The sequence below is a fragment of the Protopterus annectens genome, chromosome 2.part0 (assembly GCF_019279795.1).
Source record: "Protopterus annectens isolate FY-2018-M chromosome 2.part0, PAN1.0, whole genome shotgun sequence".
NCBI classification, from domain to species: Eukaryota; Metazoa; Chordata; order Ceratodontiformes; family Protopteridae; genus Protopterus; species Protopterus annectens.
In genome coordinates, this window is record NC_056728.1 from 1,141,635,689 (window position 1) to 1,141,653,188 (window position 17,500).

The window sequence follows — 17,500 nt, forward strand, 5'->3', positions numbered from 1 at the left end:
ATATATATATAATTTTGCTGTGGGTTTATATATATTTTGGTAGTTTGGATAATGCTCCCAAGTTCTGAGGCTTTTCTTGTATTTAAGGCTAATGCTAAATTTATAGCTATGGAATTAGCCTAATGATTTTCTAGAGGAGATGGATGCCTGAAAAGGATTAGTCAACCAGGAGATTGCATATAATGTCCTGAATGATGCACCAGTTGTGCCAGTGCTTTAAAGTTGAAGTCAACAGTGTACCATTTGCAGATTAATGGGTTAATTGGCCATTTAAATGAACCTCAGAGTTCATGCTAAGAAAATATATTGAGGAAGATGTCAAAAACAGAGACCAGTTAATGCCGTACTTCCTGTTTGCTGAGCTTAGCCAAAGTCATTATTTTGAGTTATCTGGCAAGCAGCCTTGTGAACTTGTATATTGCCAAAGAAACTTGTAAAGATGAGCGAACATCTTTTAAAAGTGTCCTTGAGCATTAGACTAATTCATAAGGTAGGCTGAAAGTGGTGGTGCCAGTTGTATGGAAACACTTGGAAAGAACATATCCAGTAGAACTAAGAATGTATGAAAGAAGTGAGATTGCCAGATAATTCAAAACTGGAGGACCAGTTCAGCTAGATGATAGACTGCCTAGGCCATAGAAAAAAAGAACAATTAGGTTTTTGTTTTAAGAAGCAAGGAAATGTTTTTAGGGTTACCTGGTAGAACAGTCCTAATTCAGCACAATATTGGGACAGCTCTAGGGGCAGTTATTGATTTAAACCTTTACAGAATACCAGAATCACAGAGAAAGTCTGTGAAATTAATTATAAAAAATAAAAACAAAATGCGTTTTCTGAAGGTGGTTTTGAAGGCAGAAAGCACATGAAATGGCTTCTGTTGAAATGTTGCCACTCAAATGCAGAGTGCAAAAAAAAAAAAAAAAAACACAGAAGAGTGATTCTCGAAAATCGCTGTTCTCCTTTAAACTTCTTTTTGCACTGGAGGGCAAGCTCCACCCCAACTGCACACCCCCCATGATTTGTTTATACTAACTTTGAGTTTGCCATACCTCGGTGTGAAGGCAGTAGTCCAAGAAATGGAGTCCTGGACTTAGTGTATGTGAGTCTGTTTTTCTGGCTGTTCAATTTCCATGTTTGGGCATTCAGTTTCCATGTTTCGGGACTCACTGTGTAGGGTCTTGACATTTCAAATTGTTATCATATGGTACAGTCCCAAAGAGTTGATCCTAAACCTTGATGAAACAGTCAGGGTCTGTAATGACTGCAGGACGTCTAACAGTATTTCAAAGTCTGACAGCTACCCAGTGCCCAAGGGTTGGTAAACTAATAGGTGGGAGAAGGCAAGATTTTTTACTTTATGAAACCTAAAAAAAAAAAAATAAATAAAAAAGATACTGGCAGATCCTTCTGATTGAGGAAGCCAGAGATAAGATGCCCTTTACAGTAGCAGTGGTTCTATTCCACATATACTTTCCATCCTTTGGAGTTAATTGGGGCCACTGTGATCTTGCAGAGATTAAAGGGTAGCATCCTGAAACCATATGATCTGAAGTAGTTACTTCATTTGATCTGCAACCTGTGGGTAGTCGGATCCGACCTCGGATCCGAACAGGAAGCTTTCCAAGCTCCAAGATCCATGCTCCTAGCTCCTCCCCCCTACCCACAATCCCTTGCTACCAACCACATTACCTCAGATCGTTTTTTGCCGCGGCTAAAGACAGTTGCTTCAAAGTGAAGAGCTCCTGGCCTGGTGAGATTGTTCTTTGTTACAGGCTTTTTCTTGTAAAATTGTGTGTGTGTGTTTAAAAAGAAACCCTTTAAAACCTTTTTAAAAAAAAAAAAACTAAACTAACTAATCTTTCCTTAGTTTAACCTTATCCCCCCCCCCCCCCCCAGTGTTTGGGTGTGTGTGTGAGAGATTTTTATGGCTGAAGCTAAGGCCATATTTTCAAAATGTACTGAGTGTGGCCACAAGCTGTCCCCACCTGATGGCCACACTCAGTGCGTTTTGTGCCTGGGGGCAGCACATCTGTCGGAGGCCTGCCAGATATATGCGGCCTTCAACCCTCGGGCACTCAGGGACAGGAAGAACAAGCTGATCCTGGCGGGAAAACTCCCCCAGAAATCGGCTTCTTCTTCCTCTCCCAGCCGGGTTCAAGCTACTCCTGTAGCTTCTGCGCCGGCTACTCCCTTAGCTGTACCCGGGACTCAACCTCCCTTATCGGGTACCACCTCGCTGGAGTCTAGTGCTTCTTCCCACAGGGAGAAGAAGCACAAAGATAGAGAGGGTCACAGTTCTAAAAGGCGGGCCGAGTCTCATCCCTCGGCTCCGCCTGAAAAAATTCTGAAGTCCCCAGTGAGGGTCTCCGGATCCTCATCATCTCGGCTCTGTTCACCTTCCTTTTCTCCGGAGCCGGAGGACGAGGATAGGTCTCCCTTGAGGTCTTCGAGGCGGCCCTCCCGGCCTGCCTCGACTGCCTCTTCGCGGTCTACAAGAAGCATCTCCGAAGCAGACATGGATCGGATGATGCGAAGATTTTTACAGACCCAGATGCAGATGGGGATGCTCTTGCCTCCCCCCCTTTGGGAGGGAATGCAGCCCCCATTTTTGCCCCGATCGCTCCTTCTCCGACCCGTTTTCGGGTCTCGGAGTTATCGGATCCAGGCCCTTTCGGATCCAGGGATACGTCGGCGCCGATAGCGATTGTGTATTCGACGCAGACTATACCTTCGAGCTTGTCGGATCCGAGCTCTCTGGGGGGAGGGTTGAGCATCGGATCCGAGGGGGTGGTTGTGTCTTCGGCGCCGATTGGGTCGGAGCACACCACTACCTCAGGTCCGATTGCTTCGGCTCCGACCCCGATCCTATCCTCTGAGCCGAGGAGGTTACTTTCTCAGGCTGGAGACAGTGAATCTCCCTCGGCTTTTGACGTAGTGGAGAGGGTACTGTTGAGGTCATCCAGGTCCCCGACCGATCCACCCGTACCCCCACTGTATCAGGGTCTGTCTTCGATAATCCGTCCTTCTGGACAGCCTGCCCAAAGCCTCCAGTTGGTTCCTATGGAGGAACACCACCCTGCGGACGAGCCCTCTTCGGACAGTCCCGCCGAACAGGCGCCTCGGAAGCATAAGTGCAAAAGGAGGCACCTGGACTCCCCCGAGTCCATTACCACGGATATGGATTTAGATGATACGGAGGGCTCCCCAAGGTCACCCCCTGAAGATGTCTCCTTCGGAGACATCGTGGAAATGTTGCGTATAAGAGGGGGGTGGTCTGCCCAAAAGCCCTCCCTGGACGAGTCCGTTTTTCTGGAGGCCTTTGAGGCAGGCCCATCTACCTCCTGGGTGTCCACCCCAGCCGACCCCTTGGTGGATTTAATTACCACCAAGGCTTGGAAGGAGCCCGACACAGTGGAGCCTATCCCTAGATGCCCAGACAAGGTCCTCAGCCCTCCTTCTGATAGACCTTCTTGGTCCAAAGGCGCGCCGGTTGATGCTATGTTGGTGACGGCAGCCACTAAGAAAGAACTTGCCCAAGAAAGTTCTTCGGTCCATCCGCCGGACAGGGAGTCCCGGGCATTGGACCGTATTGGGAAGCGGATGTTTGCTTCAGCGACCTTTGCCATAAGGTCGATGAACTACATGGCACACACCATTAGGCTACAGCGTGACTTAATTAAGGAATACGCTGCAGCCCCTCCGGAATCCATGTTGGTCCCAGACAAAAAGGTTTTTGAGACTCGAATGGCCACTCTAAAGTCCATATCAAATACATCTATGCGGCTCCCTTCCCATGCCAAGGAAGGAGCCTCTAGAGCTAGCGGAGCTGGAGTGGTCTTGCGATGTCACTCCTGGCTCCGCCTTTGTGATTTCACGGATCCCTTTAAGGCGTCCTTCGCGAACGCCCCTTATGACGGTTCGGCCTTATTTGGCTCAACAGTTCGCGACACGCTAGTCCAAAGCGAAAAGGATGAGAAGACACTGTCTGCCGTCGGAGTCCGCTTCTCTAGTCCCCAAAGATCCTTCTCCAGGAATCAGAGGGGGCAAAAGAAGCTGTGGTTCCGTAAATCTCAGCAATCCCGTCCTGCTGCGGACAACTCGTCCTCTAGAGGCAGAGGAGGACAAGGTGGACGCCGGCCCAGAGGCAGAGGGGGACCACGTAACTTCGGGTCTAGAGAACCTTTCTCGGACAGACCCGCGCAACAGCCCTGAGGGCTTGCCCGACTGTCCCTCTCTGGAGGCAGTCGGGGGGCGATTATCGGAGCACCTGTCAAACTGGGAGTCCATTACAAAAGATCGATGGGTGCTCCGGATTATATCCAGAGGTTACACTATGACCAGACCTAATCTCGCATCCGACGAGATGCCACACTCCGAACCTGGTCAATCTCCGGCTTACGGCTTGGTTGATCCAGTTCCATTAATGGCTAGGACTCCCGGTATCTCGTCCCCTGTTAAGGCTATTCTGGTGGCAGCTCATAAACCATCCACCAGAAAGCTCTACAACAGTAAATGGAAACGCTTTTCCATCTGGGCAAAGGAGAAGGAATTGGATCCCTTTACGGTTCCTATTCCCACTATCCTGGACTTCCTGTCCCTTCTTTTTAGGCAAGGAGCTAGTGCGTCCACCGTTAAGGTCCAGCTAGCAGCCATCTCTCATTATCACGTGGGGGATGACGTAGCTTCCTTGGCGTCAGCAAAAATATGCAAGACCTTCTTAAAAGGCGTGTTTCTTTTAAAGCCCCCTGTTAAGCCAGCAGTTCCTCCATGGGATCTTACCTTAATCTTACAGGCATTAACAAGACCACCTTTCGAGCCGGCGGCTTCAGTGCCTCTGAAATTCTTATCTTGGAAAACGGCCTTTTTGGTCGCTATTACTTCAGCCAAACGAGTCTCAGAATTACAAGCTCTGTGCATTAAGCATCCTTACCTTATTTTTCACAAGGATAGAGTGGCCCTCAGGACTAATCCTTCCTTTCTGCCTAAGGTAGCCACAGACTCTAACATTAATCAGTCTATTAATCTTCCTGTTTTCTTCGAATTTCCAAAACAAGGGTGAATACACATTGCACAAATTGGATGTACACAGACAACTACGTTTTTACTTGCATAGGACTAAAGATTTTCGCAAGTTAGACCAGTTGTTTGTTTCTTATGCTAAGTCAGCCATGGGCAAACCAATTTCTAAGGTGACAGTGGCAAATTGGATCTCTCAGTGTATTAGACAGGGATACACTTCATCTGGGAAGCCAGCTCCGGTTGGTGTGCGTGCGCATTCTACTAGGTCTGTGGCTACTTCGACTTTTTGGTCTAGAGTTACGGTAGACTATATTTGTTCAGCAGCTACCTGGTCCTCTTCCCACATGTTCATTTCTCATTACAAACTGGACATGATTTCCAGAAGTAGGGCTTCCTTTGGCTCCGCGGTGCTTCGGAATATCCTTCCGTAGGGACCACCCAGTGTCTTAGGTAAGCTAGGGACTCTGTCCCACAGGTTGCAGATCAAATGAAGTAACTACTTCAGATAAAGAAGTTATGTACTCACCATAATGTTCCATCTGAGTAGATACTTCATTTGTCTGCAGCCGACCCCCCCCCTGCCATCCCCCGAACCTCGGTAAGGTATTATTACTTTGGAGATTGTTTCTCCGTCTTTAGCCTATAGGGCAAAATAACCAATCTGAGATAATGTGGTTGGTAGCAAGGGGTTATGGGTAGGGGGAGGAGCTAGGAGCTCGGATCTTGGAGCTTGGAAAGCTGCCGGTTCGGTTCCGAGGTCGGATCCGACTACCCACAGGTTGCAGACAAATGAAGTATCTACTCAGATGGAACGTTATGGTGAGTACATAACTTCTTTTTAATTATGTGCTGGTTACTTAAACAATGTAGTAGTGCAACCAACACAATTAGGACTCCCTTTTAGCCAAGATACTGGCTGTACTAAACACTGTGAGTTAAAGCAAGATAAGTGTTAGTCCTTCCAAGAGCAAGTCAGGCATAGGCATAGTAGAGGTAAAATACTTGGATTATGTCATTGGTAGGGTGATAGACCCCAGAAAGGAAATCAATAGATGCCTTGAAAAACGGTTCTGTTCCTGGCATCAAGAAACAAGTGAGAGCATTCTAGAGATCCTACTGGGGAATATCTACATTGAATTAATTCCTGCTTATTTTGAAAAAATGTGGACTAATTCCTTTGTCTCCTTTACCCTTGGTTTTGGTGACCCTTGAGACTTTTTCCTTTCTTGAAAGTTGTAACCAACAATTGCACCAAAAGAAAAGTCTGCACCACTGCTTTTTATCCAAGTTTTAAATAAATATGCACGTGCACAGTATATCAAAATTAGTAAGGCTGATTCATACTACAAGCACATATTTCAAATCCACACATTCATTGCAGTTAACAAGTCACATGCCTCACAGTTGAGCAAGTATATGTTTGAGCAGAGAACTACATTATACGCTAATCATTCCAGTCAGTAACCAACAATTGCACCAAAAGAAAAGTCTGCACCACTGCTTTTTATCCAAGTTTTAAATAAATATGCACGTGCACAGTATATCAAAGTTAGTAAGGCTGATTCATACTACAAGCACATATTTCAAATCCACACATTCATTGCAGTTAACAAGTCACATGCCTCACAGTTGAGCAAGTATGTGTTTGAGCAGAGAACTACATTATAAGCTAATCATTCCAGTCAGTAAATGTATTAAAAACTGTATAATCCACTTTTAACTAGCTGTAATTAGATTAACTAGTTATGGTGTCATTGCCCCCAATCTGGAGTCCAGCACAGTCCCTGCTAAAAGGTGTCACCCATACTCACCCCCTGTTTCTAAATTCTTCTGCCCATGATATGTCGAGTAGTTCCAGTATGCCCACCCCTTCTCAGGTGCAGGAAAGAGTCAAATTTCTGACATTTCAGTGCCATCTGCATTAGAGGCACAGTAGACCCTGACACAATTTAGTAGGTACACGACTGTGAATGTATTTCCATATGTAAGTGGTCAGTTTTGTACTCTGCATCATGCATTTATCTGTTTGTAATTGTTTTTGATGCACAACAAAAGTTATAGGAACAAAAACAGACTGCTAACCAAGAGAGTAGAGTAAAGCAGAAAAAAAAAACTCCGAAGAAAGAACTCCAAACTTCCACAACTGAGTAGTGCAGAAAAATTGTTCGACAATAATAGCATTCATGGTGACCCAACACCACTTCTTCAGACCAGGTATACAATGTTCAGTCATATATTTAAAGTAAAAACAGACCTATCAAAATTCACAACTAAATCACATCTTTAAAACCTAATAAGGGAATATGGAAATGGGGAAACCTAAATACACCAAAAAAATTGCGAGTCTGTCCAACCGTCTTGCATTCAAGGTAGAAATAAAGAAAAAATCACATTTATCCTAAAGGACGAAAATAATATGAAAAAGTTGCCCTATAGACAGGGAAGGAAGCACTACATAAAAGGCCTCTCGATGGACAAAATCAGCAAATAAAAGTGGCTATTGGTCAAACTCAACCAATAGAGCTTAAACATCTGAACATATATGCTCTTAGTTGGATAGATAAAAAGTTAACCTAACATATGGACTAGGCATAACTGAAACCTCTGCATCTGTTGGTAAACAGAGCTATCTAGTAAAGCCATACTGTAGGCACAGTCTGAAAGTACAAAAAAACATCGTAACTAAACATCAGGTACAAAAACCTAATACTTGAGTCAAAAAAACGTTATAGTGAAAAACGGTACTTAAGTATTATCGCAACCAGATTTTCGCGGTTGCGAATTTAGTCCCATGTCTGAGACAGCAGGTCTATTAAGCTGGAAAAGGGAGTGTAAGTAAGTAAGTTAAATTGTGGCACACATGGTTTTGAGGCAGGGAGAGGACTAACTGCCAAATTTTGGAGTCCTGACTGGCATGTCTCACTTTGCCAGTGAACTACATACTGCTGCATGCAGCGCATGGTAGATCCTGCCTTCCTGATTACAAGCGCAATATAGGCTAAGTTAATCGGGAATATACCATCCTTATGTTCATCGCCAGTACTCAGATTTTATTTTCGTCATCTGAAAGATTTTGACCGGCTATCTCTGTTTTTGTCCCCCGTAGCAAACGTGCAGGTTGTAAGATTTTACTTTTCCTGAAACAGTCTTCGCGCTTCTGCATTTTCACATGAAAATTTCACACTCCCTGCTTTCTGTGATGTGTGTGTTTAATAATAACTGAATCACATCTGTAGGTGTTACCTTTCTCCCCCTTTTTGAATGGTGTGTGAACTGTCAGTTGCTTTTTACCCCTTTTGGGCTGCTAGTTCTGGGGAAGGGAATATATGCTGCAGACGCGGCTTTGCTCTGTTGCGTGCACACATAACAGGACTTGGAAAAGCACTAAGACTGACATGATGTCGGGAAATGGCATAGGTTCAAACAAGCAGTCGTTTTTGTAGTACTACACTACTCCTACCTCAACAGAGTGTGTTTTTTTTTTACAGATAACATTCCCTGTGTGATTCTGCATACATTTCTGGTTACAGTCACACACCGGGAAGCAAGCCGTATTTTTGCAAAAATCTGGTTGCGATAATACGTAAGTACCGTGAAAAACATATTAAAAACTGATCACAAGATTAAGTCCAGATAACAGGGATGATGTACATCCCTTAGAAACAAAATTTGTAAACGCTTCCATGTAAAACAATACAATTTGCCTGCATAGCTCTCAACCTTCCATGTCCAAAATGAGGAACACTAGTCCTCATAATGTGGAACAAATAGGCAAAATGTGGAGCACATGCTAATGGCTTACTAACAACTTCAACTAGGAAGGTTATAGGATGGTTAAAATATGCTGGTTTTACTTATAAAGAATATATTTTAATGAATTAATACGATTCATTTCTATTTGCAATGGATTTTACTTGGCACTGAATGTGTGACGAGTCTTTCAGTGTGGACTTTGAGGAACATGAACTTTTTAAGACCCCAAATGAGATGCGTTCCTCGTAATGAGGTACACTTGAGAGGTATGTTGGCCCATCTGACATAGAGACCCAGCATATCTACCAATTGGAAATGCAGTTAATCAGTATGTCCCTATAGGACAAAGCAGCAGGAAGGGAGACCTATTAAACAATGCAACCTTGCGTATCTACCAATAAAAAGCATGAAATAACACCAAAAAGCTGCGTCTAAAGTATATAAGCACCTTCAGAAACAAAATATATATAAATCAATACAGAGAATCATCAGATTAAATCCTTGTGACAGAAACATTGTACAGCCCTTAGGAATGAAAATAATTGATACTTCCTTGTAAAAAAAACTGAAAGACTATGGCCTATCGAATATCAAAATCTAACGTATCTACCAATTAAAACTGAAGTACATTAATGTGTGCCTATAAGGCGATACATCATATGAGGCGACCTATTAAAAGTCGAAAGCCTCACATGTCCACCAATACAAAAATAGAGCATAAAGCCAAAGAACAACATCTTCAGCATAAGTATCTACTAAAAAAGAACTCAACTAGATGCCAATAAAATAAAACACTAAAGAAAAAAACAGAAGCTGAATTGCCAAGTAAAAAAAAAAAAAACAAAAAAAAAATTAAAAGCCAAGTTGATAAACAAGGACGATGTTTCATCTTTAAAAAAGATTCTAAATGTGCAACCATGCAAGATACGGCAACACCAAGGGCAGCCAATAAAGAAACAAAGCCTGGCATGTCAGCCATTAAAAATAGACTATAAAAAATACAAGCTAAAAAAAACAACTATCAGCCGTTAGAAATACTGATGCAGACGATAAGTCAGAGATCAAAGCCCAGCATATTTACCAGTGAAAACGGACCACAGTTCCAAAAAGAATGGCATCCAAAAACAAATGTACCATTAAGCGGGAATAGAGAGTATCAGCTTAATCAAACAAACATCAATAAAGTACGACACCATCTAGATGTCATATGCTAATCGCAATATAAAGGTGCAGGGACGAGACAAAATCCATGGAAAAAAAATCTTCTTATGCAACCCTACAGAAACAAGGCAGTACCAGAGACAGCAAACGTGTAGTTCGACATATCAGCCAGTAAGAAACAAGGCAAATGATACTTGCCAAATACAGCTTTATAGCTGCTATAAATATATAATTGATACTCAAGGAGCAAAAATGTAAAACAAGTATTTACAAATATTGATAAACGGTAGGGGCACAATAGCTCCAAAAACAGCTGACCGAAAAGCAAATCCCAGCATATCGGCCAAATAAGTAGTAAAACAAAAATAGTTTTGATAACTGCAAAAACACAATATAATACCAAGATCACCTGCAAATAGACACACCCAATCAAGGACTGAGCAGAAACTACATAGTTCTTTGCATGTCCTCCCTTCGTGTGGGTTTCCTCCGGGTGCTCCGGTTTCCTTCCTCATTAGAAAGACCTGCGTCTGGTGCATTTCTCCCCGGGCCAGTGCTGAAAATTTGCTTAGTTCTAAGTTGGACTTTCCCTGTTGTTGTTGTGTCTTTCGGCTTTTCCTGGTTAGGGGACACCACAGCGGAATTCCGGTCCGCTAATGATTGGTAGTTGATTTTTACGTGCCGAGTTACCAGCCCTGACACACAACCTTCAACGAAGGTACGGCCATTCACGCATGTCTGCATGCAGCAGGCGCTCTAGCTGAGAATCGAACCAGACAGTGTCTTACTGTGAGGCGACAACGCTACCGCAGCACCACCACCGCGGGATTGGACTTTCCCCTGTTAAATGTTAAACAGATGAATATAGGCATATACACGGTCCTGAAACCACCCAGAATAGAGTAGGTAAAGCCACTACCAGACAAATGTCGCAAAGGGCAGCCAAGACAAAGCAGCAAATACCTCCACAATATGTCGACCTATAAAACAAAGGCTACAAAGACAAACCCATACGTAAAACCAAAAATCTAAACATCTAAGAAAAACATCCACTAAAACACATAGAAAGAAACTCTCATGTCAAAGACATGACATGAACGTACAGATTATATATAGTAATATTATCGTGTAAGCATTCTCAACATACAACAAACCATACAATATTAAGCAAAAAAAAAAAAACAAACATCAAAAGCTAAATTCAGTCTAGTGGTTCAAAGGATGTGCTTTCAAAGCAGGCTTAAGAGAAACTTTTGATGTCCATGGTTTTTGCTTAATATTGTATGGCTTGTTTGTATGTTGAGAATATCTACACCATAATGTTACTATATATAATCTTTATGCTGATGTTATCTCTTTGAGACGAGAGTTTCTTTCTATGTTTTTTAGTGGTTTGTTTTTTCTTAGATGTTTAGATTTTTGGTTTTCCATATGGTTGTTGTCTTTGTAGCCTTATTTGTTTTGTAGGTTAATATATTGTGGAGGTGTTTGTTGCTTTGTCTTGGCCGCCCTTTGCGGCATTTGTCTGGTAGTGGCTTTACCCACTCTATTCAGGGTGGCTTCAGGACCGTGTATATACCTATATTTCGCTTTTGATTGTAGTTTCTGCTCAGTCCTTGATTGTGTGTCTATTTGCAGGTGATCTTGGTATTCTATTGTGTTTTTGCAGTTATTGTAACTGTTTTTTTTTGTTTGTTTTACTACTTATTTGGACAATATGCTGGGATTTTCTTTTCGGTCAACTGTTTTTTGGAGCCATATTGCCCATACTTTTTTATCAGTATTTGTAAATACTTGTTTTACATTTTTGCTCCTTGAGTATCAGTTATATATTTAGAGCAGCTATAGAGCTGTGTTTGGCAAATATAATTTTCCTTGTTTCTTACTGGCTCATATGTCGAGCTATACTTTTTAATAGGCTGTCTCTGGTACTGCCTTGTTTCTGTAAGGTTGCACAAGAAGATTTTTTTCCACAGATTTTGTCTTGTCCCTGCACTTTATATTGTGATTAGCATTTGACATCTGAATGGTGTCATACTTTGTTGATGTGTGTTTGTTTTAAGCTGATACTCTATATTCCTGCTTAATGGTACATCTGTTTTTGGATGCCATTCTTTTGTCACTGTGGTCTGTTTGCACTGGTAGATATGCTGGGTTTCTATCTTTGACTTATCGTCTGCATCACTGTATTTCTTATTGTTGGTTTTTGAAAGCTAAGTTGCCTTTTAGCTGGTATGTTTTATTGGCTGATATATACCAGACTTTGTTTTTTCATTGGCTGCCCTTGGTGTTGCTGCATCTTGCATGGTTGCACATTTAGAATCCTTTTTTAAGGACAAAACATCGTTCTTGTTTCTTAACTTGGGTTTTAGCTTTTTTTTTAACTTGGCTATTCAGCCTCCGTTTTTTCTTTAGTGTTTTATTTCATTGGCATCTAGTTGATGAGTTATTTTTTTAGTAGATACTTATGTTGAAGATGCCGTTCTTAGGCTTTATGCTCTCTTTTTATTGGTGGACACGTGAGGTTCTTTTATTAGGTGGTCTCATATGCTGTATTGCCCTATAGGCACACGTTAATGTACTTCAATTTTAATTGCTAGATGCACTAGATTTTGATATTTGATAGGCCGTCTTCTGTCTTTCTATTTTTTTTTTTACAAGGTAGTATTAATTATTTTCATTCGTAAGGGCGGTACGATGTTTCTGTTAATGGGATTTAATCTGATGATCCTCTGTATTGATTTATATATATTTTGTTTCTGAAGGTGCTTATATATTTTAGATGCAGCTCTTTGGTGTTATTTCATGCTTTTTATTGGTAGACATGCGAGGTTTCATTATTTAATAGGTCACCTTCTTGCTGCATTGTCCTATAGGGACATAATGATTAACATCATTTCCAGCTGATAGATAAACTGGGTCTCTATCAGATACGTTGATTTTATTGTTTTACATGGAAGCGTTTACCAATTTTGTTTCTAAGGGATGTACATTGTCCCTGTTACCTGGATTTAATTGGTGATCACTTTTTAATGTTTTTTTGCTATACCAATTTTTTTGACTCTAGTATTAGGTTTTTTTTAGCTGATATTTAGTTACAGTTGTTTTTTTACGTTCAGACTGTGCCAATAATATGGCTTTACTAAATCTGTTTATCGACAGACTCTGAGGTTTCATTTATGCCTAGTCCATGTGTTAGGCTAACTGTTTTCTATCCAACTAAGAGCATGTGCTCAGATGTTTAAGCTCTATTGGATGAATTTGACCAATAGCCACTTTTATTTGCTGATTTTTTTTCCAGTGATAGGCCTTTTATGCAGTGCTTCCTTTCCCTGTCTATAGGGCAGGTTTTTCATATTTTTATCTTTTAGGATAGATGTGATATTTTTTCTTTTTTTCTGTTTGGTGTTTCTACCTTGAATGCAAAACAGTTGGACAGACTCACAAATTTTTTGGTGTATTTAGGTTTCCCCATTTCCATATGCCCTTATTAGGTTTTAAACATGTGATTTAGTTGTGAATTTTGATAGGTCTGTTTTTACTTTAAATATATGACTGAACATTGTATACCTGGTCTGAAGAAGCAGTGTTGGGTCAACGCAAAAGCGCTCACCATTTTTGTCAAATTTTGCTGCACTACTCTGTCTTGGCAGTTTAGAGTACTTTTTTCTTTGACAACAAAATTTGTGTTGCCCATTGTGGCTAACATGCTTTTGAAGTGGCTACAATATGCACTGAAATTTCCTTTTGCTTGTCAGAACTTCAAAGAAACTATAGCAAAACAGCAGTTGGATGTCAGGGTATAGAAAAAAATATTGACCAGTTGTTGCTGGTTTCTAAATTCTGATTAGAGTGAACACTTGTTATGCCATTTGCAGAGAAAAAGCTGAATTGCATGTATGGCTGTTTTCTTTTATTTTATAGTCTTTTTTTTTTTTTTTTTCTAATCAGGATGGTGAAGGAACCTTTAATCGTGCTAAACTGCTGAATGTAGGTTATATGGAAGCTTTAAAAGAATATGACTATAACTGCTTTGTCTTCAGTGATGTAGACCTAATACCCCTGGATGACAGAAACCTCTACAGGTGTTTCAACCAGCCAAGACATTTAACTGTAGCTATGGATAAGTTTGGGTTCAGGTAAGACCATTTTCTCTTTTCAGGTTAGCACATGGTATAATTTATCAGTTATGTCTTGTGAACTTGTTTGGCTTTTGTAAAACTCTAGACACTTGAAACAATGGGAGACTTAGGAACTTCACTGAACTCATAGAACAAGATTAATGAGGTGAAATAATTGGCCTGTGTGGCAGATTTTAGGAGACTCTCATCAGAGAATTGCAGTGATGTTCTTTGTGCTTCACTGTTGCAGTCATTACATTTGGGTAATCTGCTGGCAGGTTGCCCTCAGTCGGCCTGAATAACAAAGTCTTGGGTCCTGCGTCAGTTGCTGTCTCCTCTTCCATGACGTCAGGTTGTCAGAGGTATAAAACATACAGCCGACACCATTTTATTCAGTCTTTCTTGCCGTGCGCTGCCCAAAGCGGAAGCAGTTCGCAAGTGCCGGTCGGCCGACTCCTGAAATTTTCGTTTTCGAGTTTCAGAACTGAAGTCTTTAAACTAAAGCTAAGTACCCAGTTGGGGAAATTTTTTCTTGCTCCTTACCGATGTCAGTAAAAGCATATAGTCAAAGACAAAAAAGCAACAAAAGTGCAGAATGAAAATTCTGGAATATGTTATTTTATACCATCATTAGGAGTTGCATAAAATAAGTGGCAGTAGTTCTGAGTAAAATGGCAGCACGATCTGGGGGTCTTGTCCTGTGTGTGGTTAAATGCGGATTTAAAATTATAGGGGCTGAGGCTTTATCAAAACTTGCAGTTTTGCTATGACATTAAGCAAGAGAGCAGAATTGCAAAAAGCATATTCACTGAATGAGAACAGTGAGAGTTTGTGTTGCATTTTACATACTAGCTCCATGGTTGCAGTGCTGCAGAGGGAAAAAAAGGAAAACATCAAAACTTTAGTCATGGCCAATGTCCAATTAGAAACCATGCCAGCAGACCTGTTTCCATTGCGTTGCACATTGTGGGTGTATTTTCAACAAACTGAAACCTTGTCCTCCTTAAACACCCAACCAAAGGTAGGATAGCTAACTGGAATATAATTTAAATATGAAACTTGAAAAGTATAAGACTAGATGAAACTCTCCCTTACTCAAGCTCTGCTTCTCCCATCACTTCTTTATGCTGCCCCTGTGCTCACACATATACAAACTACTACCCTAAACAAGCTCCAGCAAACCTATCGTAAGCTTGATTCATCACTGGCTCTCCATACAATACACACCGCTGCCTTCCTCTAAACTCTCTCAACTGGCTAGAACTCCCACATCTGTTATTAGCCCAACTTCAAATGATACACACTATTCTTTATAAACCTGCTGCATGTCCTGCACTCTCTTCCTTCATCACCATCTACTCTCCACCTCGTACCCTCCGGACATCTAACCAGCATCTACTACAAATATATTATCCAAAAAAAATCAGTGGGCAAACTCCTATACAAGTACTCTATGGCCCAAGCTTGGAATAAACTTCCTAGGGAAGTATGCCGTATAGTACACCCATCTCATTTCAAAGAGAAACTTAAACTTCATCTACTTAACTCCAAAACCTGCCCCTGTCAAGCCCCAACTTAACTCCCCCTCTCTACTTGTTTTCTCTCCTTCTCTTTATACATAGGCATTTCTTCCGCCTCAAAAATTACGTTCTACTAAAATGATATTTAACCACCACTGTTGAAGTTCTTGAAGTTTGTTTATTGAATTGATGTAAATAATGTGTATACTTGGTTATCCTGCTCAACTATTAATATCTTTCTTCCTTGACTTCAAGAATTTTTATCTCTGTATAATCTCCATATGTTGAATGCACAAGTACAAAGTTGTGTATATATAACTACTACTTGCATCTTATCTTGTAAACTCTATTTTTTTCTGTTGTATTGGAGCTTTTCTCCTCGGGTCTCCACTGAAAATGGGCCACAAGCCCAGTTGGACTAACCCGGTTAACAAATGTCAATAAATAAATAAATAAATAAATAATAATTGCATTACTTGTGGGAAGCAAATACCTCATAAGGATTTTCATTTGCACTGTATTCCTTGCCTAGGCCCAGATCACGACGTGCCTTGCTGTCGGTTTTGTGCTAGATTAAACTAACGCACTAAGCATCTGTATATTTTTGCTTCTAAATATTTTGGTGCAAGATTTAATTATCCTGAAATGTTCAGTTAGCAATCCGACTACCGGAGTTCATAAAAAACGCAAAGAAAAAGAGACAGCCCGTCGAGGTCCAAAACCGACAACAAAGCTTCTCCTAAGCCAGTCGCTGGTTCGCCGGTACTCAGTGAGGCGCTTTCACAGCCCATGCTACCTGGCACTGGCTTCTGAGGGTGTTTTCAGGCCTCAACATTTTTATATTAAATGGATGCCAGCAACAGAAACAAGGTAAAAAACAACTTCTATGTCTAAAAAAAACGATGCAAGAGCCACATGCTCAGGCCCCTATGCCTAAAAAACAGATGATCAAAATGGCTGAGGATTTAATTACCTTGATCAGGGGTTCCCAACCCCCCCTGCTGCTAAGAGGCCTAGGCAAGGCACTGATTATGAATCTTCAGATCAGGTTTCCACTTCTTGTGATTCCTCTTCTCATCAGGAATTTTCTATTCCACCCTATGAGGATTCTGATGCAGAGGAATCCATCCCATCTGCATCTCCTCCTGAGGATTACTCTTTTGGAAAGACTTTGCGTACTTTAAGGGAACATTTTCACTGGGAGAGTCAGGACTTCTCTGAATCAAAAAGAGGCTTAGGGATTTCCTTCTTCCTCAGCATAGGCCTTTGGCAATGCCTCCTGTTTTAGACATTGCTGATGTGTTCTCGGAATCCAGCATATGGCTCTCGATTCTCTGCCTTCGGCTCCTAGTAAGCCAGACGGATATTACAGGGTTCCTGACTCCAACAAATTTCTTTTCAAAAATCCTGCTGCTGAACCTTGAGACTATTTCTCAGGGTCCCAAAGGTGTAAAGGCATCTACAGCCAAAAATCCTACCCCTTGTGATAGAGATTCCAGGGCACTGGATAGATGGGAGTAAGAAGGTTTATACATCTGCAACCTTGGCAATCAGGACTTTAAACTGCCAGTTTCATATGCTTAAATATCAACAGCATGCTATGGGCTTACTGAAACAGAAAATGATGTTGATTTCTGATTGTGTGGAAAATAGTTACAGGAATTATTGCATTCAGAAGAACAGGTTGGAAAGCATACTTTGCAATGTGGTTTTGATTCCTTGGAGGCCTCTTGTAGAGCCGTCATTACTGGATCTGTGATTAGAAGGCATGCCTGGCTCAAGGAGCAAAATCTGCCTGATCATGTTAAAGCTAAATTGTTGGATGCCCCTTTGCAGCATGATACTCTGTTAATAAGGCAGATAAGGTTTTAAAGAAAATGGAAGACAAAGCTAAGTCTATGCAAACTGTAAAAGATTTCTTGCAAG

The 17,500-nt window shown here is 41.4% G+C and overlaps 1 protein-coding gene across 1 annotated transcript in view; it reads left to right on the forward strand.

The window, feature by feature from the left end:
- Positions 1–17,500, forward strand: part of B4GALT1 (beta-1,4-galactosyltransferase 1) — a 363,239-nt gene that overhangs the window by 109,086 nt on the left and 236,653 nt on the right. The window contains exon 3 of the mRNA XM_044061332.1: positions 13,885–14,072. Within this exon, the coding sequence (XP_043917267.1) occupies positions 13,885–14,072 (188 nt within the window). The remainder of the gene's footprint in view (positions 1–13,884; positions 14,073–17,500) is intronic.